General features: G+C 55.6%; 2 protein-coding genes across 10 annotated transcripts in view; both read left to right on the forward strand.

Moving 5' to 3' along the window:
* The window catches only part of NKTR (natural killer cell triggering receptor), a 47,948-nt gene extending 40,542 nt beyond the window's left edge, over nt 1-7,406 (forward strand). For 7 of the 8 annotated variants that reach the window (XM_081071564.1, XM_081071570.1, XM_081071571.1 and 4 more), the window contains 4 exons: nt 1,665-1,760; nt 2,518-2,574; nt 3,093-3,197; nt 4,672-7,404. In XM_081071564.1, coding sequence (XP_080927690.1) covers nt 1,665-1,760; nt 2,518-2,574; nt 3,093-3,197; nt 4,672-4,759 — 346 coding nt within the window. In that variant the 3' untranslated portion in view covers nt 4,760-7,404. Of the gene's footprint in view, nt 1-1,664; nt 1,761-2,517; nt 2,575-3,092; nt 3,198-4,671 lie in introns of all 8 variants that reach the window. The other variant, XM_081071569.1, reaches the window with a different exon arrangement.
* A 4,673-nt stretch (nt 7,407-12,079) lies between these two features.
* ZBTB47 (zinc finger and BTB domain containing 47) lies at nt 12,080-24,015 on the forward strand. 2 transcript variants are annotated; one of them, XM_081071579.1, is made up of 6 exons: nt 12,080-12,211; nt 16,514-18,079; nt 19,771-19,918; nt 21,024-21,139; nt 21,698-21,842; nt 22,100-24,015. In XM_081071579.1, the coding sequence occupies exons 2-6, from the start codon at nt 16,595-16,597 to the stop codon at nt 22,459-22,461; spliced, it is 2,256 nt and encodes a 751-aa protein (XP_080927705.1). In that variant the 5' UTR covers nt 12,080-12,211; nt 16,514-16,594; the 3' UTR covers nt 22,462-24,015. The 2 variants fall into 2 exon arrangements, with proteins under 2 accessions (XP_080927705.1, XP_080927706.1); XM_081071580.1 differs by lacking the exon at nt 12,080-12,211 and adding an exon at nt 12,770-13,001.
* The last annotated feature ends 1,321 nt before the right edge of the window (nt 24,016-25,336 follow it).

The following is a 25,336-nucleotide window of genomic DNA, read 5'->3' on the forward strand; positions in this document are numbered from 1 at the left end:
GTTGTAGACCCCCTGCTTCCTCCTGCCCGGACTCCCAGCAGGCCAGGCCCAGAGCTGGGGGATCCTGGCCGATTCTCTCTAGGTTCATAGTCCTAGGTGCAGTTACCTGGTGAGCGGCTTCAGCCTCCTGGCCACTCAGCATTTAACAGCGCTGAGCTGTTTGTGATGCTGGCCACTCTCACTTCGTACCTTCCTACCACTGCCTTGTGGGGTGGGTGCTGTTTCGTTTTATAATTGAAGACAGTGAGGCATAGAAAGGCTAAGGAATTTGTTCTAAGCTATGCCGCGCAGGGGAGTAGACTGAGGTAGCTAACCTCTGCTTCCCTGTTTGGTTACCTCCCTAAGCCTGACTCCCCTACTAGGTTGTGGACTTGTTGAAGTCGGGGACTGTCCTGCAGAACCTCTTGGTCCTGTCTAACACGTGCGCGGAAGCACATGGCCCACGCCGCCCATCTGCCTAACCCCATGTGCTAGGCAACGAGGCGAGAGGGGTTATTATTGGCAGTACAACCACACCACAATTATTGGACCAATAAAACATGATAGAATTTTTTACGTATATCACCAGAAGTATAAATAAATGTTATGATCGATCTCACCCAGACATGTTTTCTAAGTGTGGATGTTTTTGACAGGACCAAGTATCAAGGACCATTTGGCGTGGGCCCAGTATGCTTCTGGGTGTTTTTGATAGGATCAAATTTCCAGGACCTTTTGGCATAGACTAGATGTCTCCACGGACGTTTTTGGTAGGACCAGATGTCTGCTAATCCAGAGATTTGCCTGCTCATCTTTCAGTCACCTCACAGGATCTGCTTTATAATTGTTTGCTGAATAAATGACTACAATCTTATTAGAGCATAATGTGTTCAAAACTAATAAAACCTGTGAAGATACTACACATAGGGTTACTGTCGTGTTCCTGAATGACAGATACAAAGTAGGGGGAGAAGGGCAGGGAAGCCAAGTGAATGCATAGGGGCAGAATTGCATTACTGAAGTTTTTTGTTTATTTTATTAAATGTTAAATAGATATTAAAATAAAATAAATGATTAAGACATAAAAAAATTAAAGTGTCACTTAGCTTTAAAACATAGAGCTTCAACATACCTGATACAGCCCTACCCTCTGCATCCCTCCTTTCACTCTTCTCTCCTAAACATCATTCTAAACTTTGGTCATCATTTTGTAGTTTTCCTTTTTAGCTTTACCACAAATGTTTCTGTCTTCATGCAGTGTTGCTTTTGTATGTTTTCAAATGAAATCCTTTTCTATGTATAGATTCTACATTTGCCTTTTCACTCAACGTTATGTCTAGAGATACCTCTGTTGCTACAAGTAGCTGTCGTTCATTCCCTTTCCTACTTTAGAGTGTTTCAGTGTATTTCTGTGCATTAATGATTTTATCCCATTCCGCTGTTAATGGAGATGGGATTATTTCCTCTTCTGATATTACAGATAGGGCTCCTGTAAACATACCGTTTCTGGCTTGTCTTTATTTTCTTCTGTTCGATCTAAGCCCTCATTAGCTGTTTCTGTCATACCCACTGTGAGGAGTTCGTGAGAGACCTTTCCTCTTACTGTGTTTTCCCCTTCCTGCCCTACAAGTAATTAATTTTAACAGCATGGTGAGTTAATTATGGTTTCCCACTCTTGCTTGTAGATCGAGAAGCTACTCTAGAAGTCGGAGCAGAGGATGGTACAGCAGAGGCCGCACGAGAAGCCGGAGCAGTTCCTACCGCAGTTACAAAAGTCACAGGTGAGCCTGGGAGTCCCCCTGCCGGGGGGGCGCCCTCCTGTCTGCTTTCCAAGGCCTGCACAGGCAGAGTGGGAGCTCTTGAGAAGAAGCCTGTCGTGGATAAGTACCAGTCAGGCGTCCTATCTCACCTAGCTCTTTCAAAGAGTTGTCAGATTCTTACCAGCTATTCTCAGGCTGCGGTCTTCCCAGAGTGAGGAAAGAAACAGTAGAAATATTTAAGAGGCCCTGACCACCGCCTCCACCTCCTCCCCACCCCCAGCACAGCTTCCTTAACCTTAAGTTCACATTTGCAGTCACACTTTGACTTGGGTTAGAAATTGGGTTAGAAATTGGGATGGGAGGGTTGTTAAAAGGGGCCCGAAGGAAGAAGTGGGTGGGGAGTGACCCTGGTTTTTAGTTCTCCCAGTTTCTTCAAACCCTCTGCCTCTCAGCTATTTTCCACTGCTGCAGATTCATTTTACATACATGCGTCCTACGTCCCACCTGGGCAGACCTTCCCTCCTCCCCACCCAGACGGAGGCCTCCCCAGTGACTTTCTTTAGGTGCACTTCATAGAAGGAAGCATAAAACGTAACCTTTCTTCTGAAATCCAACATGCTTTTTAAAAGAAATCAATATACGTTTGATATAAAAATAAAATCCATACAGCTGCTGGATTTCATTGTGTTTTCTCTTTGGTGGGCAAATAAATGTGTGGATTTTTGAGGTAGCCCGTCCTGCCCCACAAGATGACGGTTCCTCATGTGATTAATTCTAGGACATCTAGTAGGAGCAGATCCAGGAGCAGCTCTTACGATCCCCACAGCCGGTCCAGGTATGGCCAGGAGGTGGGCAACACCTGCGGGGGGCCGCCCTGAAAGCTCTGGTTTCATAAAACCCTAAATTCCCTTTAAAAAGTGTTGTATTTTATTGAGAATCTAAAACACATGTATTTGTCGCATGAAATCACACCCTTTCTAAATTAGATCTTTTTGACAGTTTTTTTTCTGTTGGCCCATTGTACTCTAGTGTCAGAAGTGGCAATTGATGTCAAATTGTAGTGGCAGGTATCTATTGAATATAATTGCCTAATATCTGCCAGATTCAATCAAAAGTAACTGAGTGTTGATTTTGTGATATTTTTCAATGTCGAAAAGAAATTAACATTTTTCAGTTTAATACGGTAAGTCTCGCTTGGGGCAACTGTTAAAAGTGTCCGGTAGGTGTTATGCAAATGTGTCCTCACACTGCCACTCGTCCTATAGTGCCTGTGTTCTAGGAGAACACTTAAGCACCTAAAAACAAACAGGAATGTATGCGTGGTCAATTTAGTGTTTGTTTTTGCTGTTAAAGCAGATCCTACACTTACGATAGCTACTACAGCAGGAGTCGGAGTCGGAGTCGGAGCCAGAGGAGTGACAGTTACCACCGAGGCAGAAGTTACACGAGGCGGTCCAGGTGGGTCTCTGTCCCTTAGAGCGCTGCACCCTCCTGTGGGCACCTGGTGTGGAGGGGACAGACTTCTTTGTGGGAGAGGAGAAAGCATAATCTCAGGACAGAATACTGCTTTCTCTTCTTGAATCTCAGCAACCCACAGGCAGCTACTAAGAGTTGCCGGGTCACGTTCCTTGGTTATTGTTAGTGTTTGAATCGAAAATGGATTTTTAAATATTCACATATCCTTGGACAAACATTTCTCTTGGAAGGAGTAAAGAGAGAAGGCCCACTTCTTTAAATATTAGGGTTTCTTGCTAGGAATAGTGCCAATTTGTCAATTTTTTAAATAATAAAATGTCATAATCATTTGGTTCCACAGGATTGAGGTTTATATCTGGTCAATTATTTAGTAAAAAAAATGTGCTTTTATATATTACATATATTTGTAATATGTTTTATGCAACATATTTTGGCTAGTACTGCAAAAGTTTTTATGGTGACTTTGTAAAGTCCCTTCCTGGTAGCTTCCGGTCTTACCCTTCTTCCCCCACCCACTGCTGCTACAACCAGTGATCCTTGTAGAATATCAGTGTGATCTGGACACTCCTTTGTTTGAAACTCTTCCAGGCTCCTCGCTGCCCGCGGGCAGGTGCAGACTCCTTAGCATTGCACAGAAGCCCCCTCTACCTACCAGCTCCAGCTTGGACTCTTCTGTCTTCCCTTCTTTAACGTGCTAGAACCTTTGCTTTTGCCTGGGGATACCCAGGTCACCATCTCCCCTCCTGCCTCTTGAAATGGCCAGTTCCCACGTAACCCTGCAGATCCTCACTGCCACCCACTGCCCCTGGGAAGCCCTCTCTGACTGCCAACCCCGAGTATGCCGTCCCCTCCCACACCCACCTCAGTGTGCCTTATTACTCTTGCCCACTATTCTGTACTGTCCTTGAGCCCCAAGAACTAGGTCCGCGTGTGTGTGTTCCTAGTATCTAGAAACTGACTGGCCATCAGTGAGTATTTTTCAGGGTAACTGAATGATGACCATAACCATGTCCTCCTGACTCACCATCCCAGTAGTGGTCCTGTCCATGCCCCGCCCCACCCTCACCCCTCGTTGGGCTGCAGTGTTGATTTCCACATCTTTAATGAAAGTCTCTTCATGTACCTTTTCCCCTTATTTCCCCAGTCTAATTAAATATTGATGATCATTGTGGGTAACATAGAAAGTTATCCTGCTCATTTGCTTGAGTGGATTTCAAGTAATTTCCCAAGATGTGTTTCTTCGTTTTTGTCTCAACCTTGATATTACTGTCTGTCGTTTAAAACGACTCTGCAAAGTCCACAGTTGTCAGAGGCAGTACCCCATCGGTCCACCCGCTGTGCTGTGCCACATCAGGATTGCTTTGAAGCCATTCAGACCAAAACGGAAGCTACCAGAGGGATTCCGAGGGCTGACAGCTAAAAGGTGTTTGTGTGTCTGTTTTGTTTTGTTGTGCAGGAGTTGTAGGTCTTACGGCTCTGACAGTGAAAGCGACCGAAGTTACTCTCATCACCGGAGTCCCAGTGAAAGCAGCAGATACAGTTGAAAATGTCCCCCCTTTTTTTGATATGAATTATATCATATTTGTAAATATCTGGTAACTTAAAAGTCTAAGAAACTTAATGGCCGTCTGTTCTATTTCAATATTAGAGATGAATGTCAAAAACAGGCACTTCTTAATTGTTACTTGTTTATTTACGCGTGCGCAGGATTTAAAATACAGATATGTCTCCTAAAAATATTTTTATGCCACATTTTACAACTATGGAAGTGAATTTCATTTTCTTAAAACAAGAAACCATGATATTTTAATATAATTTGCAATATCATTTCAGATAGACTATCCCTCTCCATCCCGTGTATTCTTTTGAATACAGGTTCATTTGCCCGTTTTTCAGGTTTTAGCATATATGCTGCCAAGCATAGGTCTGTGAGGGAGAACTGTTAAAGGTGACCAAATATTTATATACCAATTACAGAGTCTTATACATATGTGCTCTTAAAAACACACCACCCAGAATTGATACTGATGGTAGCCAGGAGTATAAGGTAGTGGCTTTGGGGGTGGTTCTTAATTCGTTCTTTACTTCTTTGTTGTCTCAGAGGATCAGGAAAGTCGTCATCGTACAGCCCACTGTCTGTATTACTTCAGGCTGGCAGGTGAGGTTAAGAAGAATAAATCAGCCTTAACTGCAAACACCTGCACTGTCTCTAAGGCCCTAACGTTTACTATAACAAACAATTCTATTCCAATTCATGCTTTGGTGCTTGGTACCTGCCAGTGCCTCTTTAAGCATTGTTCTTCTGTATGTTACAATGTCACGAGAGAGAGCTGTATTCACTTTGAATATTTGGAGATTTTTTTCTCAAGCCACAGGTGTGGGCTGGGGGGTCTCATGGACCAGGCAGGGTTGGCACAAGGAGTTGTGTGGCTGCACATAACTGACATGTGCGCCTCTGGAAGAGTGGGTTGAAGGATAGACTTCAAAAGTAACACTAAAATTTAGCTGCCACCATCCTGGACACTTTGCCGGGCTTTTAAGTCTTTCAAGTAAAAGACAGACCACAACAGTAGTTGAGCAGGTCTGAGCACCGGCATGTTTTTCCTGTTTCCGCTGTGACCAAACAGTGACTCAGTGAAGCCTTGACAGGAGTAAACCCAGGACAGCAGACAGCGAAAGAAAAGTGTATGGTACTGCATACATTACGCATTTTCAGTTTTGGGTGGTTCCCCCAAAAATGATTTGACCTGTAAAGAACTGGTGTGATTTTTTTTTTTTAAATCTAGTTGGAGCTTTTTCCCCAAGTGTACTTAATCACCTTAGTGCCAGCTTAATCCAGTTATGCAGAAGAAATTCATATTGGATGTTGATGTAGAACTCTGTGCCAATCTAGCCCAGGCCTTGCCTGGTGTACTTGGGAAGTGGGAAAGAGCCCTCTTGGGGATCTGACAACCCCTGATGGATGGAGGGATGACCTTGGATATATTCAAACCATTACCCATAAAAGGTTCATAAACAGGGTTAAGTGGTCAGTTGTTTGCCAAGTTGATAGACGAGAGTACATTAAAAACAGGGCCTAAGTCAAACAAACGTACTCGCTAGTGAATACAAAACAATGTGTGATTCATATGAAGGGTTTTCAAAAGTTGCCTGCAGTGGAGAATATTACTTTAATAATACTCAGTGGAAAAAAACTGCATTCAGAACCCAAACAAAAACTGCCAAATCTAATTAGGTTAAGAAAAGTTACCCTTGGGCAGTGTGTTAGTTTTCTATTGCTTTGTAAATAATTACCCCAAACCGAGCAGCTTAAAACAACACCCATTTCTTAGCTCAGTTCTGTAGCTTGTGAATCTGGCACGGTGTGGCTGGATTCTCTGCTCAGGGTCTCAGAAGGCTGAAATCCCGGTCAACAGGGCAGCATTCCTTTATGGAGGCTCTGGGGAAGAGCCTGCTTCCGAGTTCTTTCAGGTGGTTGGCAGTATTCCGGTCCTGCCGGGGGCCTTACTCCCAGTTCCTTAGGCTGCTCGAATCCCTTCTTTGTGCTCCTCTCCGTCTTCAAACCAGCCCTGACCCGGGAGTCTTTCTCCTCGTGCTTCAGATCTCTCTCCTCCTCTGTTAAGGTCATGTGATTAGATCAGGGCCACTGAGACAGTCTCCCTGTTTTCAGGTCAGCTGTGCCATAGAACATAACATCATCACAGGAGGGATACCATATGCCCAGGTTCCCGGGTCGGGGCGTTTTAGAATTCTGCCTACCACTGGCCAGAACTGCCCACTGCCCCGGTGGGTGGGATTTTATCCTGAAAAGGTGGGCCCTGGAAGCCTGGTTTGTTTTCCCATTGGAAAAGAACAGCCTTGGGCTGCAGCGTTCAACTAGTGTCTTTACTGAATGAACTACAGAGATAGCTTTTCTTCCTAAGGGGATTGTTCTGTATTTTAAGTTATTTTTTAATAAAATTGAATTATGTTGTGTATTGTGCTTCTTAATAGAAAATGCATTATTGGACTGGTTTTGTAACGTCCTGTTTACTGCAAATGAAACATGACATAGCTGGAGTTGATTAAAAACTAGAAAATACTTTTGTACATATCGGCAGTCGTCTAATTTGTATACACTTCATTTAAATTCCCCTAAAACTTGAACGGGGGACCTTGTAGAAATTAAAATATATACTTAGTCTAAGTCAGAGTCTGTGTATATTTCAGCTTCCTTTATTCATCCAGACTTCAAGCAGTCTTTGTGAAGTGGAGGAGGAAACCGAGTCTCTGCTGACCCAGCCAGTGAAGAGACTTCATCTCCCTGGGGCTCATTTTCATCTCCTAGATGAGGATTAGTGGTGGGCCCGAGGTGGCGCTCGAGAGAACTTCAGGCAGAGATGGTCTCCTACCCACAGAAGCACTTATGGTGCATGGCCCCTGCCTACTCCAGCCCTCCTCCAGGCTTTGCCGTGGTCATCAGCTGTGACCTGCATACTGATGTCTAGGCTGAGGAAGGACTGGGTCCCAGTCTGTCCATGAGTTGCGGCCGAGGGGACAGCACATTTACCTGCTAACCCACCAACAGTCTCCACACATCCTGTCCTTCCTAACAGTGGCTCACCAGGCAGGCACATGGCACTCACTCCTGAAGGAAATAGTCATGGTGATATTTTTAGCATCCTCAGGAGAATTTGCCAGGCAAGTACAATTAACTTTTTTCTCCTTAGAACTCAAAGGAATTTGTATTTGCTCAGTGAATACAACATAACCTCCCACAGTAAGGCTTACAGAGATTCAGTTTTCAAAATTTAGTAATCAGTAGACCCTCACAGTCAGGCAGTTCCTACAAGTAGTCCAATCAATGCGTTGCTTTAAAAGTGAAGGAAAACTCAGGTCTGTTTGCTGTGAGGAAATCCCTAAGTGAACTTTCTTCTGGGTCTTGTGTTTTCCTGAGCTCCAGGGTCTTTATTCCCCTCTGACAGATAAGCTTTGTCAGCTGGGTGGTACTGGGGGACTCGTGTCAAGGACTTTCCTACAGTCTTGACTTGTTCTGAATTAGCTGGGCATTGATTAGGAGGTAAGAATTCAAGGGAAATGCCCCTCTCTTACACGATTGGGAACACTGGCCGGACATGACCGGCAGGGACAGGAGACTTCACTGGGTGTAGTGAGAAGCCCTGCACGTTAGTCTGAGTGACAAGTGAAAGACCTGGACGTCAGGCCTCACAAGCTGGAACAGCCTGGGCTCAAGGGGCAGGTTTTTAGAAAAGGACATAACCTTGCTGTTGCCCATAGTGAGGGGAGAGCCTGAAGTCCCACGAGGAACTTGTGATGGAAGGGGCTGGGCAGTGCCACAGGACGCGCTCGGCAGGGAGAACTTTGGTGCTTAAAGGTGGCAGCCTCAGGACTGCAGCGGTGTCAGGAGAGGAGCCGGGTGCTCTGAAGGACAGGCGGACGGAGCAGCTGCTGTCAGTGCCTGCTGAGCGCGAGGCCAGGAGAGGTGTTTATGAAGGGGCAGATGGCGTTACCATCGGTTCTTTAAAGGTTTTAAAGGGAGAGGCAGTGCACCCTTGCCCCGCCTCTCCCTGCGAATCAGAAAGCCTTGGGTAGGGCTCTGCCTCTTGGAGACCTCAGACCCACCACTCAGAATGTGTAGCCCCTCAAGCTCCAGCGCCACAGACTGAGCCAAGTTGCACTGCTGGCAGGACCCAGGCTAGCCTGGGGAGGGTTGTGTCTCTTACCAGCCTAGAGTCCTGAGGACCTCGGGGTAAAAAAGGAGTGACCTGAGGCCTTAGGACAGACACTCGCATTCTGCATCTGGACGCCTGACCTTGGGCCTCTGACTGCTCATCTGTAATCCGACGTAACGATCCTTGGACTGGTCATCTCAGTTCAGAAGCCCTGAAAGGGTGCATACAACTGCTGCAACCAGACATGAGAACCAGGGGTGCTCATCCCTTCCCAGACCAGCCCAGGGATGAGTCAGCCTCCCGGGCGGCCCACAGGAGATAGGCGGCTGGTCACCCGGGCCCTCCTGCCACTGTCAGGTACCACCATGCCAGATTCCCGAAGAAAGAGAAAGGATCTCACAGGCCTTCATGCCTCTGGCCTAATTTGATTTTATTTTGAAGACACAAAGGACCTCTATGAGCCACTATTCTGTGTCCTTAAGGGTTTGGGGCCAGAGCCAGAATGCCTGGGTTCAAGTTCTGCTCTGCCACTTCCAAAAGTTGGGTAACTGGATAAATTTCTTGGCCTTTATAATTCTCTTCATCTGAAGCACTGGGATACTGGGGCCTCCTCCCTCCAAGAACTGGTGAGGAGTAAATGCTTCTAACCAAGCACATATCAAAGTAGTTAAGGGCCATTGCCACCCCCCCCCCCAGGGGTTTCACGTGGAGGGCTGGGCTCAATCACAAATGAGAGGCCTGGGGTCCCTTGAACCAACAGGGTGGGAGAGGATCCTGGACAGGGAGGCCTGGAATGCCAAGACTATGACGTTTGGGCTTCGGGAGGGAATCAGGCAACCTGCTGGTTTGAATTAGGCCCCCACCCCTCAGCAGCTGTAGCCTATTAATGCTGAGCTCAGTGGAGGGAGAACAGAAGCAACAGCCCCCTCCCCCGCCCACCCAACCCCACACCCAGAGATCTATGCTACAGGGTCCTGGGTCAGCACCTAGTGGGGGGGGGTGAATTCCCTGCCACCCCAGCGACCCTGTGCTGTGTTGTCACCTCCTATTTTCTGGCACTGGCCCCTGCGGTTTCCCTCCTTCCTCCATCTCAGCTACAGCATCTGCATAGTTCCATGCCCTGCAGAGACTGAGCCCTGCACTGCCCCCCACCCCCTCACCCCTGGCCTGGGCTGGTCTTTCCAGGTTCAGTAGGGACGCGTCTGGGTTCCCCACCCAAGCCTGCAGACTGCTTGTTTGGGTCTGTTCCTCCTCCTTGACATGAGAGAGAAACTTGGGGCTAGATGTTTAGGAAAGTTGTGAGAAAACCTGTGAGCTGGCCTCTAGAGGCAGGCGCATGGCTGCTGACTTTCCAGCACTCAGCCCCTAGTGTCTGAAGGATCTTCAAGCTCTGCGCTTGTCTCCACAAACTCCTGGCTCCTCACTGGGACGTGCCACTCTGGTCTAGGATTCCCCCTCTCCAGTAACCCAGTCCCACCCTCCCCTCTCCCCCCCACCCCAGAAGCCTGCCTTGATCTCGCTTGAGCCATCCCATGGCATGGCTCCATTCGGCTGGGCACTCCCACCCAAGAATCTGGACTCCACTACGTCAAATGCCTCTAGTTCCCTACAGATGTTAAACTGCCTCCCGCCTCCTGGCCCTGGCACGTGCTATTCTCTCTGCCTAGAGTGCCCTTCTGCCCTAGCTGATGGGCTTCAGCTCTGAGCAGCCCCATTTGAGCCCAGCAGACTGAGCTCTTCAAACAACCCCTTCCTACCAGCTCTAGTGGGACCCAAGTGCCAACAGCCTCACAGAGCTCGGGCTCTGCCTGGGGCTCCCCCAGCAGATGGGCTCTAGGCCAGATAAGTAAGAGGGGAACAGCTGGGCTCTTCATGGAGATTGAGCCCCCCATTTCCCCCTTCTCACCCAACCTTCAGCACCTCCTTGGGCTTGATTGCTGCAGTCAAGGCCAGTCCCAAAGGGGCCAGCAGCCCTACCTTAGTCACGCTGGCCACAGCCCCCCACCAAGCCTTGGCTGGGAAGTGGGCCCAGAAGTGTCCCTGCAGTCCTCTCTGCCAGGCTCCTCCCAGCCTGTGGGGGAGGCCACTCGCTCCCAGCCTCCCCTTTCTTTGGCTGCTGACGCTGCTGCCTGGATGTGTGATTTGTCCTGCTCGGGATCTTATCCAACCAAAGGGTACACAATCCCTTCCTTGCCACCTCCCAAGCTGGTGCAAGGATCCACTGAGTCAGATGAGGAAGTGGGTTGGGAGGAAGACAGAAGGCAGTCTTGAAGTGATTGGCTAGTGAGGCAAGTAGGCCACTCCGGCCTGGCCTCAGCCTGAGACTTCCGGTTGCTGAGCCAGCTGTCCACAAACCCACCATGACCACAGAAGTGCAGGATCTCTGCGGGGTTGCCCCATCTGTGCCCCTTCCTCTCTTCCCATCTTTTTCCACCAGGGTCTCTCCTCACCCTCCATCTGGCTGTGTGCATTCCCCCCTTCCTCTAGCACTCTTTCGTCACCCCCATCTTTGCCCCTGAGGTGTTTTCCCCCTGGCTTAGGATGGCCTTGGCACGAGGCCTCCCCATCCTGGCCTCAGGGGAGGCCCTTGCAATCTTACAGGTCAGACCATCAGACTATGGGATGGTACCTGCCTGGGATCTTGGCCTCTGCTCCATTCTCCCCCTCAGCACCCAGACCAAGTCGCTCTGAACAGGCCCCCGAGTTCCTGCCCACTCACGAGTAAGGTGGCATACCCAGAGGATACTGCTACAGCTAGGCATGGCTGGTGTGGAAGCGTGAACGAATACGTGTGTGGGGAGGGTTGAGGTGCACTCTGTGGTACTGCTAGGACGAGGGCAACGGGAGAGTGACCCAATATGGGGCAGAGGTCAGTTTGGGGTGGGGTGGGGGTGGGGTGAATGATGACATGACCCTACGAGAGACCCACAGAGGCCCCCTCTCCACAGAGGTCCATCCACCACCTGGGTCCTGCCAGGCCCAGCACACAGTGGGCCCCCACTCTGCTGCCTGCTTAGCCTGGCAGTGTTCCTTTGTAGCCTCCTGCCAGCACAGCCAGCCCCCTGCCCCCACTGGTGTCCATGCCAGAGCAGCATTCCGCAGGCCTGGCTGCATCTTCCCCGCAGAGACTGAGTGGGGAGGCTACTGAGCAGCCGGCAGGTCACACGGCTGGGGGCACAGTGGGGCCTGGGCCTCTGGGCCCCATTCCTCGTCTTGCCTCTAGGCCTGGACCAGTCACTTTAAAGGATGTGATCACTGCAGCTGTGGTCTGGGTTCTTGTACCTTCTGCCCCGGGTGGACCTGTGCAGCCAGAGAAGCCACCAGGTGGGTATGGGTCTACCAGAACCAAGTCCTGCAAGCATAGAGCGAAATGAGCCCTGGGCTGCCCTGGGGTAGGGGTGAGGGGCCCGGCTAGTTGGAGATCCAACACTCACCCTCTCAGGTCAGAGCAGCCCAAGCCAGAGGGTGGGGCTGGTGAGTGCGGCGAGGGTTCCGTGCGCTTCTTCAATGTGGGGTCACTCAGGGGAGCAGGTGGAAGCCTTTTCGGAAGCTGGTTGGAGCGCGAATGCACCCAGCTTCTCGATCACAGGGCCTCCTCCTACTCCGACCCCGCCTCTGTCGCGCCCCTGGAGGGCACCGAGGTTAGACCCTGGGACGAACTTCCCGGCGGCAGACGGGGGGCTCGGTGCAGCAGAGTGAGGCCGGGTCCATCCGCGTGGATGGGAGCAGCGGGGCCTGGCCCCGGCGGCCGGAGGCAGAGCGGGCGGCTCCCGGACGGCGCACACCACACGTGTCCGCGCCCCCCGCCGGCACGTTGGGCGGCCTGGCCCTTTAAGCGTCCAGACGGCGGCCCCAGCTGACGCGCGGGCTCCAATCGGCTCCCCGCGCCCCCCGCCCGTCGCGCCCGAGGCTCTGGGGCCGCAGCTGCTCAGCGGCTGGACTCGCCGCGGCCCAGCGCCTCCGCCCGCCCGGCCGCGCCCCCGGGGGCCATGGTCGCTGGGCCCTGCGCGGGGGCGGCCCCCAGCGCGGCGCTTCATGGAGCGGCCCCGGCCCGGCCGCCGGGGGCAGCGCGATCCCGCGGGGCCCTGTGAGCCCCCAGCGCCACGGCACCATGGTACGCAAGGCCCTGCCTGTCCCCCCGCTTATCCGCCCACCTGCCCGCTCTGCCCTTCCGAGCGCACCGCCCACTGGCTCGGGGTGGAAGGGCTGGAGGGATCTTGCCCCTCGCCGCGTCTTCCCGACCTCCTCCTCCCGGGCCCCGCAGGCCTGGAATGCGGATCTCTGGCGCGGCCTTCGGCGGGTAGGGGGTTAAATTCCTGGGGTGGGTGCCTGAGCGCGAGAGGCTGAGGTCTTGCTGGGCACTGGTGGAGGGGGGCGCTTCCCTGAGTCCTGACGGCGCCGCCCTCGGACTGGGTGATGGGGGGGGGAGGTCGGATTCCCGCCTGGGCCTTGGGCCACGTGGGCGCTGGAGCCGCCCTGCCTGGGGATGCGGGGGCGCCTGGGCCAAGGAGGGTGTGTGGGGGGACACCCGCAGCTCGGGTCCAAACTCCTGTGTGACCTTGGGCCAGTCCCCCGCCCTCTCTGGTCCTGTTTCCCGAGAAGGAGGGGTACATCAGCATAGACAAGACTGGCATAGACACCCTCTCCTCAAAAAGAGGAGCCTGAAAGTCACGAGCCTGTGCCCCTTGCTCAGACTGGGCCCACCCAATGCTGCCTGGAGATGGAAGTACTGGCGTGGGGGTGGAGGGTGCAGATGGATGCCGGGTTTGGTTCTGGGACTTCCAGTGAGGCCCTGAGGCAGGGTACGGAGCCAATGGCTTGGTGGCCATGGTGTGGAAGCTCTGACTCAGGTGAGCTGCCTGGGCAGGTGTCCCTGGCACCTGACCTCCCCCCAGCCTGGCTTGGAGGGAGGGTTTGAGGGCATGAAACCCCCTGGCAACAGGAGTGCCTGACCACTCCCCTGGTCTTGCATCTTATCTAGAATGGCCTGGCGTGGACTTGGGGGTAGGGTATGTGGTTGCAGCTGGCACAGACAGATGGGGAGGGGCATCTGCAGCTTCAGGGAACTGGCACATCTGGCTGGGGAAGCGGGCACAGCTGGTAGGTCCTGCATGGAAGGTGCCAGGCTAGGGGGCAGCTGTGCCCTGCTGACGGGCTGCCAGTTATGGACTCAGGAAGCATCTGTGTGCCTTCTCAAAGAAGTCCAGTCACGGTGCTAGGTCGTGAGGTTCTCAGCCCCTCAAGAGCCACGGATGGTGCTGGCTTAGCTGGGGTTATTGCCTAGTGAATGGAGTCTTTGGGGCAGCACTAACCCCCAGGCTAACACCCTCCTCCCCTGCTGAAGCCAGAAGGCCCTGGCTAAGCCTTGTCTGGGCTCTGGGACTGAACCTGCCCATGAGAAGGTTGGGCACTTCCCTTTCCCCATGACAGACAGGCGCTGAAGAGTATTCTGGGAAGGGGGAGCAGGGTGGACCGTGGCCTGGGGTGGGCGCCCCTCAACAGGCCTGGCTTTGACAAGTCCTTATGCAAGCCACTTCCTCTGCCACTAGCTGGCCCCTGGAGGCCCTAAGGAGCCCGGTAACTACCCAAGTTGCATCTTGACCCCTCACTGACCTGCAGGTGGCAGCAGCTCTTGGGAGGTGGTTGGGGGAGAGAGTCTGAGGAAGCAGTTTGTCCCCTGGGGGCGGGAGGGTTCCCCAGATGCCTCTTCTTGCTTTATAAGTCATGAAAGGCCAAGAAATCTATGTGTCCAGCCCAGCAGGGAAGGGTGGCCTTAGCAGAGCTGGGAGGCCAGGGCCTATTACTATTGCTCACTATGGGACTCTCCCATTCTGAGCCTCAGTTTCCCCATCTATGCATTAGGGCTTGGTCCCAGAAGACGAATCAGACTGAGTCAGGGGAAGGAGACGGGAGGGGCTTGGCACCATATCCTGGTTAGATTGGCTAGGCCTTGACAGGCCAGCAGCCCTGAGACAGGAGATGGGTGGCTTTTTGGCTGGTGGAGGGGTGGGGGGATAGGAGTTGTGGTGGGAGAACTCTAGGAAGATGGTGTCCATGGCCAAGAGCCTGGCTAGACTGGAATCTGAGAGAGCGTTGGGTGGGTGCTGCCCTGGGCTGCTAGGTGTGGAGGGTGGGGCCCAGGGCAGGTTGTTCCTGGTGACTCCTTGAGGCCCAGGGCAGATTCTAATTCAGGTGACTTGAGAAGTTGAGAGTAGACACCTCCCCACACACACCCACTGCTGCCCCACCAGTGGAAGGACTGGCATGGGGGATACCGGAGTGGGATGTGGATAGACAGGACTGGGGTTTCATCCCAGGGCCTCCAGGGAGTTGCTTGGGGCAGGGGAGCTGATGGCTTTGTGGCAGTGGGGCAAGGTCTTCAACTAGAGGCTGCTCTGACTCAGCTGGACAGGGTGTGAGGAGGGCCAGAACCTGGAACCTGTGGGGTTGGTGCAGTCAGGCACGTAGTCCGCAGATATTAATTGAGCATCTGCTGTGCGCTGAACCCATACCAGGGACTGGGCATCCTGTCTGTCTGTGCTGCCCACCTTTTGGGGAGACTGCTATGCTGGAGCCAGGAAAAATTAAGCTGGTCCCTACTGTAGGCAATTTAAGGTGCTGGATGTGGCCTAAGGGCCTGATAATCTGACCCATCAGACTTCAAGGGCCTTCCTCAGGCTGCAGAGTCCCCAGATGGTGTGGCCTCCAAGATGCAGCCATCTCAGAGCCCCAGGGCCTGGACCATACTTGACCTGGGGTCTGGGGGCTTAGAAGGAAAAGGGTCTTGGGGGCCTCCTGTGTCCTCCCCCCCACCACAGAATCCCTGTGTGAGAGGAAGTTGCTGGTGGCCAGTCTTGATGCCATGTGCAGTGGCCTGGTCCAAGCTCTAGCTGAGTAATGAGGGGCTAGCTGGATCTCAGCAGCTTCCTCTAGCAGGCCGGCAGGACCAGGTGGGGAGGAGTCCCAGGCCCTGGACTTCTTCACAGAAGTTTCTACCTCTGCAGCCCTCAGGCCCAGGCCTTAAGGTCCACTGCTGATGAGATGGGGGCTTCCCTCAAGTGCTGTCCCCAGGGCTGCAGTAGCCAGAGGCCGGGCCGTGAGTGAGCCTGACTTCTGGTCGCAAAGTTTCTGGGGTTAGGCAGGCTTGGTTTTATTTGTGTGAGTGAGTGTGGGGAGAGAATCTGTGGGAAATACTGAAGGAATGGCTGTGTCCCTGCTGGGGTGACCACCTAGACACGGTTTGCCCACGGTGGCTCTAGTTTTAGCGCTGAAAATTCTGCATCCCAGGAAACCCCTAGGTCCCTAGCACACCTAGACAGTTGGTCATCTTAGTCCCTTTTTCTCTTTTCCCTTTTCGTTCCCCAAATAACTTCCTGTTTCACAGCGGAAGAGCTGGAGGCCCAGAAAGGTTAACTGATCTTTGGCCTCAGGAGGTCATGATCAGTGTCTGAATTCTGAGGGGCAAGCTGACTTGGGCTTGAATCCCAATTCCTCCTCGTCTTTGCTTGAGCTTCGGCTCCTTTTCTGTGACGTGGAACCGAGAGTGATGGGTAGACTGCCTCCAGGGTGGTGGGTGCTGCTGGGACCACCCTGGCCTTCACCTGATGTGTGTCCTGTGCTCCGCAGTTGCTGGTTGAAAAGACCACCGACTCACCGGCGGCCGAGTTCTCGCTGGTGGAGGACGTGGCGCTGCACTTCGCCTGCTTGATGGGCCGTCTGAACGAGCAGCGCCTCTTCCAGCCTGACCTCTGCGACGTGGACCTGGTGCTCGTGCCCCAGCGCAGCGTCTTCCCAGCTCACAAGGGCGTGCTGGCCGCCTACAGCCAGTTCTTCCACTCGCTCTTCACCCAGAACAAGCAGCTGCAGCGCGTGGAGCTGTCCCTGGAGGCGCTGGCGCCCGGCGGCCTGCAGCAGATCCTGAACTTCATCTACACGTCCAAGCTGCTGGTCAACGCGGCCAACGTCCACGAGGTGCTCAGTGCTGCCCTGCTGCTACAGATGGCTGACATCGCTGCGTCCTGCCAGGAGCTGCTGGACGCCCGCTCCCTCGGCCCCGCGGGCCCCACCGGCAGCGCTGTGGCCCTGGCCCAGCCGGCCGCCAGCTGCACACCGCCGGCTGCACCACCATACTACTGCGACATCAAGCAGGAGGCCGACACCCCAGGCCTGCCGAAGATCTACGCCCGCGAGGGCCCCGACCCCTACTCCGTGCGCGTGGAGGACGGGGCGGGGACTGCAGGTGGCACCGTGCCTGCCGCCCTTGGGCCAGCTCAGCCCTTCTTCAAGGAGGAGAAGGAGGGTGGTGTCGAGGAGGCGGGCGGGCCCCCGGCCGGCCTGTGCAAGCTGGAGGGGGGGGAGGAGCTGGAGGAAGAGCTTGGGGGTTCCGGCACCTACAGCCGCCGGGAGCAGCCCCAGATCATCGTGGAGGTGAACCTCAACAACCAGACACTGCACGTGTCCACGGGCCCCGAGGGGAAGCCGGGCGCGGCCACAGGCCCGGCCACCATGGTGCTGGGCCGGGAGGACGGGCTGCAGAGGCACACGGAGGAGGAGGAGGAGGAGGAGGAGGAGGAGGAAGAGGAAGACGAGGAGGAGGGTGGGGGCAGTGGGGGGGAGGAGGAGGAGGAGGAGGAGGGTGGCAGTCAGGCAGAGGAGGAGGAGGAGGAGGAAGGGCACAGCGAGCAGGAGGAGGAGGAGGAGGAGGAGGAAGAAGGACACAGCGAGCAGGAGCAGGAGAGCTCCGAGGAGGAGGAGGAGGAGGAGGACGAGGAAGAGGAGGAGGGGGAGGCGGCGGGGCGGCAGGGCCCAGCGGGACGGCAGGGCAGCCGGGCAGACCCCCCTCCCCACAGCCGCATGGCCACGCGGTCCCGGCGCCGGGCCCCCCCTGAGCCCGAGGAGCCCGGGCAGCGTGGTGGGAAGCGGTCAAAGCCGCCCCCAGGAGTGGCCCCGGCATCGGCACCGGCCCGAGGGCCACAGGCCACTGACGGGTTGGGGGCCAAGGTGAAGCTGGAGGAGAAGCAGCACCACCCGTGCCAGAAGTGCCCGCGCGTTTTCAACAACCGCTGGTACCTGGAGAAACACATGAATGTGACCCACAGCCGCATGCAGATCTGCGACCGGTGTGGCAAGCGCTTCCTGCTGGAGAGCGAGCTGTCGTTGCACCGGCAGACAGACTGTGAGCGCAACATCCAGGTGGGCCTCGCGTGGCTTCATGACGTGGGCGCGCGGCACCGGGCAGAAGGCCGGCCCAGGCCACACAGCCGAGCAGGCTGGGACAGGCCAGGCGTGGGCCCTGGGCACCCGGGGTCCTGCCGCCTGCGTTGTCCAGACAGTCAGGGAAGACCAGACTTAGCCCCCTGAACAGTGGGACCAGCCCAGGCCCAGGGTGCGCCAAGAAGGTAGGGCGCAGGTCGGTGAGCACGTCAGGGAGAACTTCGTGGAGGAGGCAGATAGCACTGGCCTTTGACACGTGGGTAGACGTGCAGTTAGGATTGGGACAAACCGTAACCTTGGCCAGTGGGACAAGGGAGTAAGACCTGGAAGGAAGAGACGAGAGAGTTGACTGAGCACAGGAGTGCGTGAGAGTGGGGGACAACCGGCTCTGAGGAGAGATGGGTCAGTGTTTTGGCAAATCCTTAGGGCTGTGGGAAGGCCAGCAGGGCCCCCAGGTATAGCTTCACAGATGACGCAGTGTGCAGAAGCACAGATGAAGGGAGGAGGGGTTCGCCCAGACGGGGGCGCCATTTTCCGCTTGCCACAAAGACTGAGTAGAGCAAGGGGCAGCTGGGCAGGAAGAAGCCCTTGCATTCAGCTTTTTGGAGATGCCAGCTGGCCTGGATTTGGGGTAGAGGGGCTGGATGAGAAATCTGGGAAGAGCAGGGGCTGCTGGGGCCAAGCGGGGAAGCTGGGCTGGCTGCCAGGCCTTAGGCCAGCTTGATTCTCTCAGGGTATGGGCAGCACACGGCCAGCCAGGCTGGTTTTAACGTTCTGGCAGGGATGGGGGGGCAGCAGTAGGCGGACGCTAATTGTCTGAGCTAATTGCTAATTGCAGTGCCCTGTGGAGAAAGTGTTACCTGGGGGGTGGTTACCTGGTCTGCTCCACCCTTGTGTCCTTGTTCCCACTTGCCTGCCTGCCGGGCTGCCCTTTGACTCTCCACCTGCCACACACCTGAGCCTCCCTCCTGAAGGGAAAGACACTTGTGCCCCTTCTGACCTGAGCAACCTGACCCAATTTCTGCCTGAGCCTTGGCCTTGCCTCCAGGCCTCTGAGGGTGTCCTGCAGGGATGGGCAGGACAAGGGCCAGAGGAAAAGGAGGAGGGGAGTGTGGCCCCAGGGCTCTCACCACCCTGCACTACCTAATGGGACCTGGTACCTCCTGACTGCCGCCTCCCCCAGCCAGCCCTTTGGGACCTGTCTCTTTGGGGATCTCCATGGTGTCAGGGCAGGAGACCCAGCAGGGGGAGGCAGCAGAGCTAATGTTCCATCTCTGTCCTGACCTGTTATCTGAGAGGGGCTTATTCACGCCCACTGTGAGCTGTGGCCCTTCAGCCAGTTAAGAGTCTCCCCTCTCTATAGGCAGATGCCTCGTTCAAATCAGTACAGAGGAGGGGCTTCCTGGAAGAGGTGACCCCTGGCCCTAGTTAAGTTCAAGGATGAAGGAGGGCCCAGGCTGTAGCCCTAGGCGGTGGGTGGGTAAGTGTTAGGGGAGGTACCATCCCCAACTCCCAGAACATCAGATCTGGCTGGTCCTTGGTCACCAAGGGCTCTCTCTCTCCAGCATAATTCAGGTGAGGAAACTGAGGCCCAGACAGGGGAAGTGACTTGTCCTTTGTCACATAGTTCTGACTCAGTACCCAGAGCCTAAAGTCCTCTCACCCCACAGTGTGTGACATGCGGCAAAGCTTTTAAGAAGCTCTGGTCCCTCCACGAGCATAACAAGATTGTGCATGGCTATGCAGAGAAGAAGTTCTCGTGTGAGATCTGCGAGAAGAAGTTCTACACCATGGCCCATGTGCGCAAGCACATGGTTGGTAAGTCTAGGCCAGTGAGGGATGGAGCCTGAGGACAGAGCTGGGCCTCACATCTAAGGGCAATGTGAAGGCCCCTCTTAGTGGGGAGGCTGGTTGCAGTGGCTGGTTTGGCCTGGACAGGCTCTGGGGCCAGGGCTGCCATATTCAGTTGGGCAGGTTGCACACAGCACAAGGGCTCCTGGACAAGATGTCAGGTAGGAGCTAGAATCCAGCTGGCACAGGTTGTGTCTCAGTTTGAGGTCAGCTGTGCCTCTGATTCTTTGACCATCGGGTCCTCACAGGGCTTCAGGCTTCTCTGAATACAACCCTTCCCTCCCAGGGTCACACCTCAACACAGTAAAGTGGTCCCACCAAAGTGTGTTCGGCTACACCTCTGCCTTGGGCATGGCTGTCTCTCCCCTCTAGGTGGGCCTGGCTGCGAGTTTGATATCTCTGCAGACTTCCCTTCCTTGCCTGCTCAGGGACTGGGGCTCAAGGGACAGGTGGCTAAGGTGGGCCTTTAATCCCTTTCTCCACCAGACAGTGCTGGGGGCCTCCAGCAGGGACTGATGGGGAGAGGAGATGCTGGGTAACCCAGGATTGGTGGGCCTTCCGGGCTCAGGTTCCCCAGCCCCGAGCTCCGTGGGGCTCTCCCTGTCTCCAATTGCTTCTTCCCAGGTCTTCCACCCCACCTATCCGTGGGTTCTGTGGGGGGCTGTAGCTAACTGTTACAGTGTCATCCCCTGTAAAGCCCCAGCAGTACTACTGGGGTGCAGTAGTACTACTCCTAGCCTCCTTTTATAGAAGAGCATGCTGACGCCCACAGAGGCTGTGCAGGGAGACGGTAGCTGGACCAGGATTTGAGCTGATGCCAATCCCATTGGGATACTTCCATTTTTCCCCAAAGCTTTGGGGGTGAGGTGGCCTTGGCTATTTCCCTTGGCCAGAGGCTAAAGAAGGGTCACATTTGTCTGCCCAGATTTCAGAGCAGACAGAAACCTATCTAGCCCACAGGGAAGGGGGTCTACCTGGGCGGCAGCCCCAAGTCCTGGGACAGGCTGTGAGGCAGGCCCCAGGGCAGGTGGGGTCCCCCAGAGCTGTGACGGCCATGGTGCCCACCTCGCAGCTCACACCAAGGACATGCCCTTCACCTGCGAGACCTGTGGGAAGTCCTTCAAACGCAGCATGTCTCTCAAGGTGCACTCGCTGCAGCACTCCGGGGAGAAGCCCTTCCGATGTGAGGTGAGTTCCCATGTCCCCCTGCCCCAGGGGCCACCCAGGATGGGGCAGGATCAGGGGCAGCAGCTGCTTAAAAACCAGTGGAATACAGGGTTTGGGGAGGGGCCCAACCTCTGATATCTGTGGCCATTGCCTCCCGCTCTGTCCTCACCTGCTTGCCTACCGGCCTGTCCCCCACCACCCTACTCTGTCACCCCACCCCTAACCCAATCCACACACATTCAGGGTGGGAAGGCTGCCTGGGCTGGAACCATGGTGCAGGCTTTCTGGAGAGGTGGAGAGAGGAGCATCTCAGGCAGAGATGAGAGATGGAGCTGCAGGTGGAGATAAGGGGACCTTCCTATAGAGGAGGATGGGGAGGGCCTTGGCTTTAAGCCTGAGGCCTTCCTCCACTCTGTCACCTCTCCCCACTTCCTGGACCCCATTCCTGCTTGGGTCCTGCATGCCCATGGCTCCTCACCTCTGCCCCACCCCAGGAGCCCCCTGCAGTCACGGTCATGGTCATGGGTAAGCTCTTCCCTCCCTGAAGCTGCTTCCTTCCTCCCTCCCCCCCCATCGCAGAACTGCAATGAGCGGTTCCAGTACAAGTACCAGCTGCGGTCACATATGAGCATCCACATTGGCCATAAGCAGTTCATGTGCCAGTGGTGTGGCAAGGACTTCAATATGAAGCAGTACTTCGATGAGCACATGAAGACCCACACAGGTACGGCTTCCCGGGGAGGAGCTCCACGCGGGGCCCGGGACCCCTCAGCCCTGCTCAGGATGCCTGGGGTGGCTGCTCCCCTTCTCTGAGGCTCCGGGCCACCCTCCCTGCCTCCCAGGGTCCCAAAGCGGCCCAGGGTGAGGAGGACCGGAGAATGCCAGGGCCGAGCCCCACTGGTTCCCTGGGCGCAGGGAGGCCGGCCCTGGGCGGGGGTGTGGCAGCACCCCAGTGACACTGCTGCCACCGCCATCCCCCAGGGGAGAAGCCGTACATCTGTGAGATCTGCGGGAAGAGCTTCACCAGCCGGCCCAACATGAAGCGGCACCGGCGCACGCACACCGGCGAGAAGCCCTACCCCTGCGACGTGTGCGGCCAGCGCTTCCGCTTCTCCAACATGCTCAAGGCCCACAAGGAGAAATGCTTCCGCGTCAGCCACCCCCTGGCCAGCGACGGCGCCCCCGCTGCCCCAGGCCTGGCCCCCGCGCAGCCTCAGGCTCCTGCACTGCCCCTGCTCCCAGGGCTGCCCCAGACCGTGCCGCCCCCGCCCCACCTGCCGCCCCCGCCCCCGCTCTTCCCCACCACTGCCAACAGCGGCGGGAGGATGGCCGCCAACAACTGACCCCCAAGTGCACACGCGGGACCTGGAGCCCCGGGCCCAGTCCGGGGGCGACCCCGCTGGCAACACCGGCCTGGCATCGCCGCCCCCACATCCAGAGGCCGCTGGACACGCTCTGCTTCAGACCCCTGCCCCTGATGGGGATGCGGGCTGGCAGCTCCCCAGAGCTGGTGGAGGACACCTCACTCCCAAGTGCCCCCCTTTCAGTGACTCCTTGAAGCCTTTACTTTTTTTTTTTTTTTTTGGAAGTGAAGGAGAAAGAAAAGAGGAAATTATTTGCAGCACCCCCCTCCAGGTGAGGGGGGTGCTGGAGGCAGCAAGTACAGTGGAAGCGCCTGCATAGCGGGTGTGACTGGTCACTGATGAGGCTTGAGCCCGAGGGGTTGTCCAGGCTGAGCCTGGTCAAGCTCGGCGGCTCATCCCCACCTCCCCTGGGCTCCCTGACTTGCCCCCTCATCCTGCAGGGTTTGGGGAGAAGTGGAGATGGCAGCCCCCTTTGGGGGAGTTGTGGACGCAGCCTGAGGGCTGTGGACACTGAGGCAGGGGCTTGAGACCAGATGCCCAGGAGCGTGTCGGATGGGGAGTGGCAAGGTGTGAAGACTGCAGAACCTGCTCTGCACCATGTGGAGTGGGGCAGGCAGGGGCTGGACCCCAGGCATTTGCTCTCCCTCCCTATAGCCCTGCCAGCATTCACAGGGATTCCCTACCTACCCCAGGCTACACTGAGGTCCCTGGGCCTCGGTGCTGTGGGCAGGCCCTGGGTGGGCAGACAGAAGGGATCCCGCACCACTAGCTCCCAGGGTCCCCTGGAAGTGGGTGGACCCCAGGAGCAGGGCCGGAAGGAGGAGGCTTGGGCCAATGTTTTAAGGTTTCAAGGTGCTATCAGGGGGGCAAGGGGCAGGGCTGCCCCTCACCAGCTGCCCTGGCCGCCTCTCCCACGCTAGAGGCGATGTGTATGTCTGTCTGTCTGCTCCCCGAAGGCAGTGCCAGGCCTCATCCTCTCTCTAGGCCCCGCCACAGCCTGCCCCTGGCTGGTGTCCAGCATCCTTCTCTCCTGGGCCTCTGCACTGGCAGTGGGGTGCCCGTAGCATTGTCAGTGAGAGAAGCCTGCATGTTCAGGCCCTGGGGGCTAGGGCGGGATTTTGGGGGAGCCCCAGCCTGTGCCCAATGCTTGCCCCCATGAGGCCAGCACAGCACTAATAGGACACCCTTTTCTGTTGTCATTTAACATCTTGATTCCTACCTTTAAAAAGGGGAGGAAGGTTCCATAAGCTACATGTTTCCTAGTTAAGCTCTTTCCTGTTGTGTTTATACGGTTTTGTTTGTTATACTCGTTGCACCTTAAACCCCTGCGACCACCCCCACACCATCACCTTCCCAGCATGGCTGGAGTGGGTAGAGGCCTGAGCCCAAGGGGGCCAATGAGGGGACTGGGCCCCATCAGCCCAAGGGCTGAGGGGGTCAGAACTCCTCTGACCTCCTTGTAGGCCCATGGCACTGGGGCAGGGGGCTGGGCACATTTTAATCATCAATAAACGAAGCACTTTATTCTGTACAGATGTGGGCAGGCCCAAGGAGCCCGAGTGATTTGAGGGTATATAATCCAAGCCACACAGCCTGATGACTCTCTGGGCATAGGGGGCAGTTCCCCGGCCCCGCTGAGTTGGGGGCCTGCAGCAGGAGCAGTACCAGCCAGAGCCTACAGACGCAGCCTCAGGTGCCCTTGCTGTTCTCTGGGCAGAGAAGGTGGGCCCCTCCCGGAGAGAGGAAGGCTTCCTGTCTGGCTCCCCATCCCAAGGCTGGTCCTCCCAGGCCCCTGCTTTGCTGTAGCTCTTTCCCTTCCCTGCACCCCTTATTTCTGGGCTTCCATGATGTCCTCAGGGTCCCCCCCCCCTTGCTATTTCTAACCTCTGGTCTGAGTGCCTGGCAGCTCTTCACAGCTGGCTCACATTTCCCCCCAAAAAGTTGATCTCCCCCAATGGTCTGTGGGTCGGGACCCCCATGGGTTCCCCAACCCCGTTATTGATACCAGGGTCTCCCCTAGGGGCTGGTAGCCTTGTCACCTGCTAGCCCCACTGCAGCCTTAGTAAGCCTGGGAGCCCTGGCCAGGCTGGGCCCCTGGTCTGTCAGGCCAGACTTCGACAAGCAGAGGCTGGAGAGGAGTGTGAGGGAGCTGGTGGTAAAACCCTGTCCCAGGACCTGGGTTCCCTGTGCTTTTACACCTATCCTCTGACGGCAGGAGAAGGGTCCTGACAGTAGGCTGGGCACTAGTCAAAATGGTCTGGTAGCTTTAGGTGGCCACAGCCAAGCCCTTTCCTGGGAGACCCCATCCCAGTTGGGACAGGAGCCCCGTGTCCCTGGTGCTAAGTGCTCTCTTCCCCTTGGGCTACTGTGGATGGGAGCTCCTTTCCAGCCAGACCGCGAGGGTCTGAAGCAATAATGGAACCTCAGCAGTGCCAGTACAGATGGGGTTCTTGTTTTACCAGCTTTTCCATTTCCTTTTTATTTTAAAAACAAATTATTAACAAGCACCTGGATATTGGAGTGAGGGGACTGGGGCATCACACCCACTTCCCAGGGCTGGCGGTACTGGTGGGTGGGGGGCTTAGGATCATCACCTCCTGCCGGAGTTTGGCTACAGGGGGGTCCCTCTGTCTCGCTGGACTTCACCCATTTGGCCAGAACTCCGGTCCAGAACCTGAGCCAGCTCTCCTTGGGCTCCCTGGTCTTGGACCAGCTGGGGATAAGTGGCCAGAGAGATGAGGTAGGGCTCAAGCCCATGGCCACAGCTTTGGGAGCCCGGGCTGGGCTGAGCCTGAGCCTCCGACGCTGGAGTGTGCTGCCACAGTGCCCCTCACAGTGATGGCAGAGTGGCTGT

Source organism: Rhinolophus hipposideros (genome assembly GCF_964194185.1).
Source record: "Rhinolophus hipposideros genome assembly, chromosome: 14".
In the NCBI taxonomy this organism is placed as follows: Eukaryota; Metazoa; Chordata; class Mammalia; order Chiroptera; family Rhinolophidae; genus Rhinolophus; species Rhinolophus hipposideros.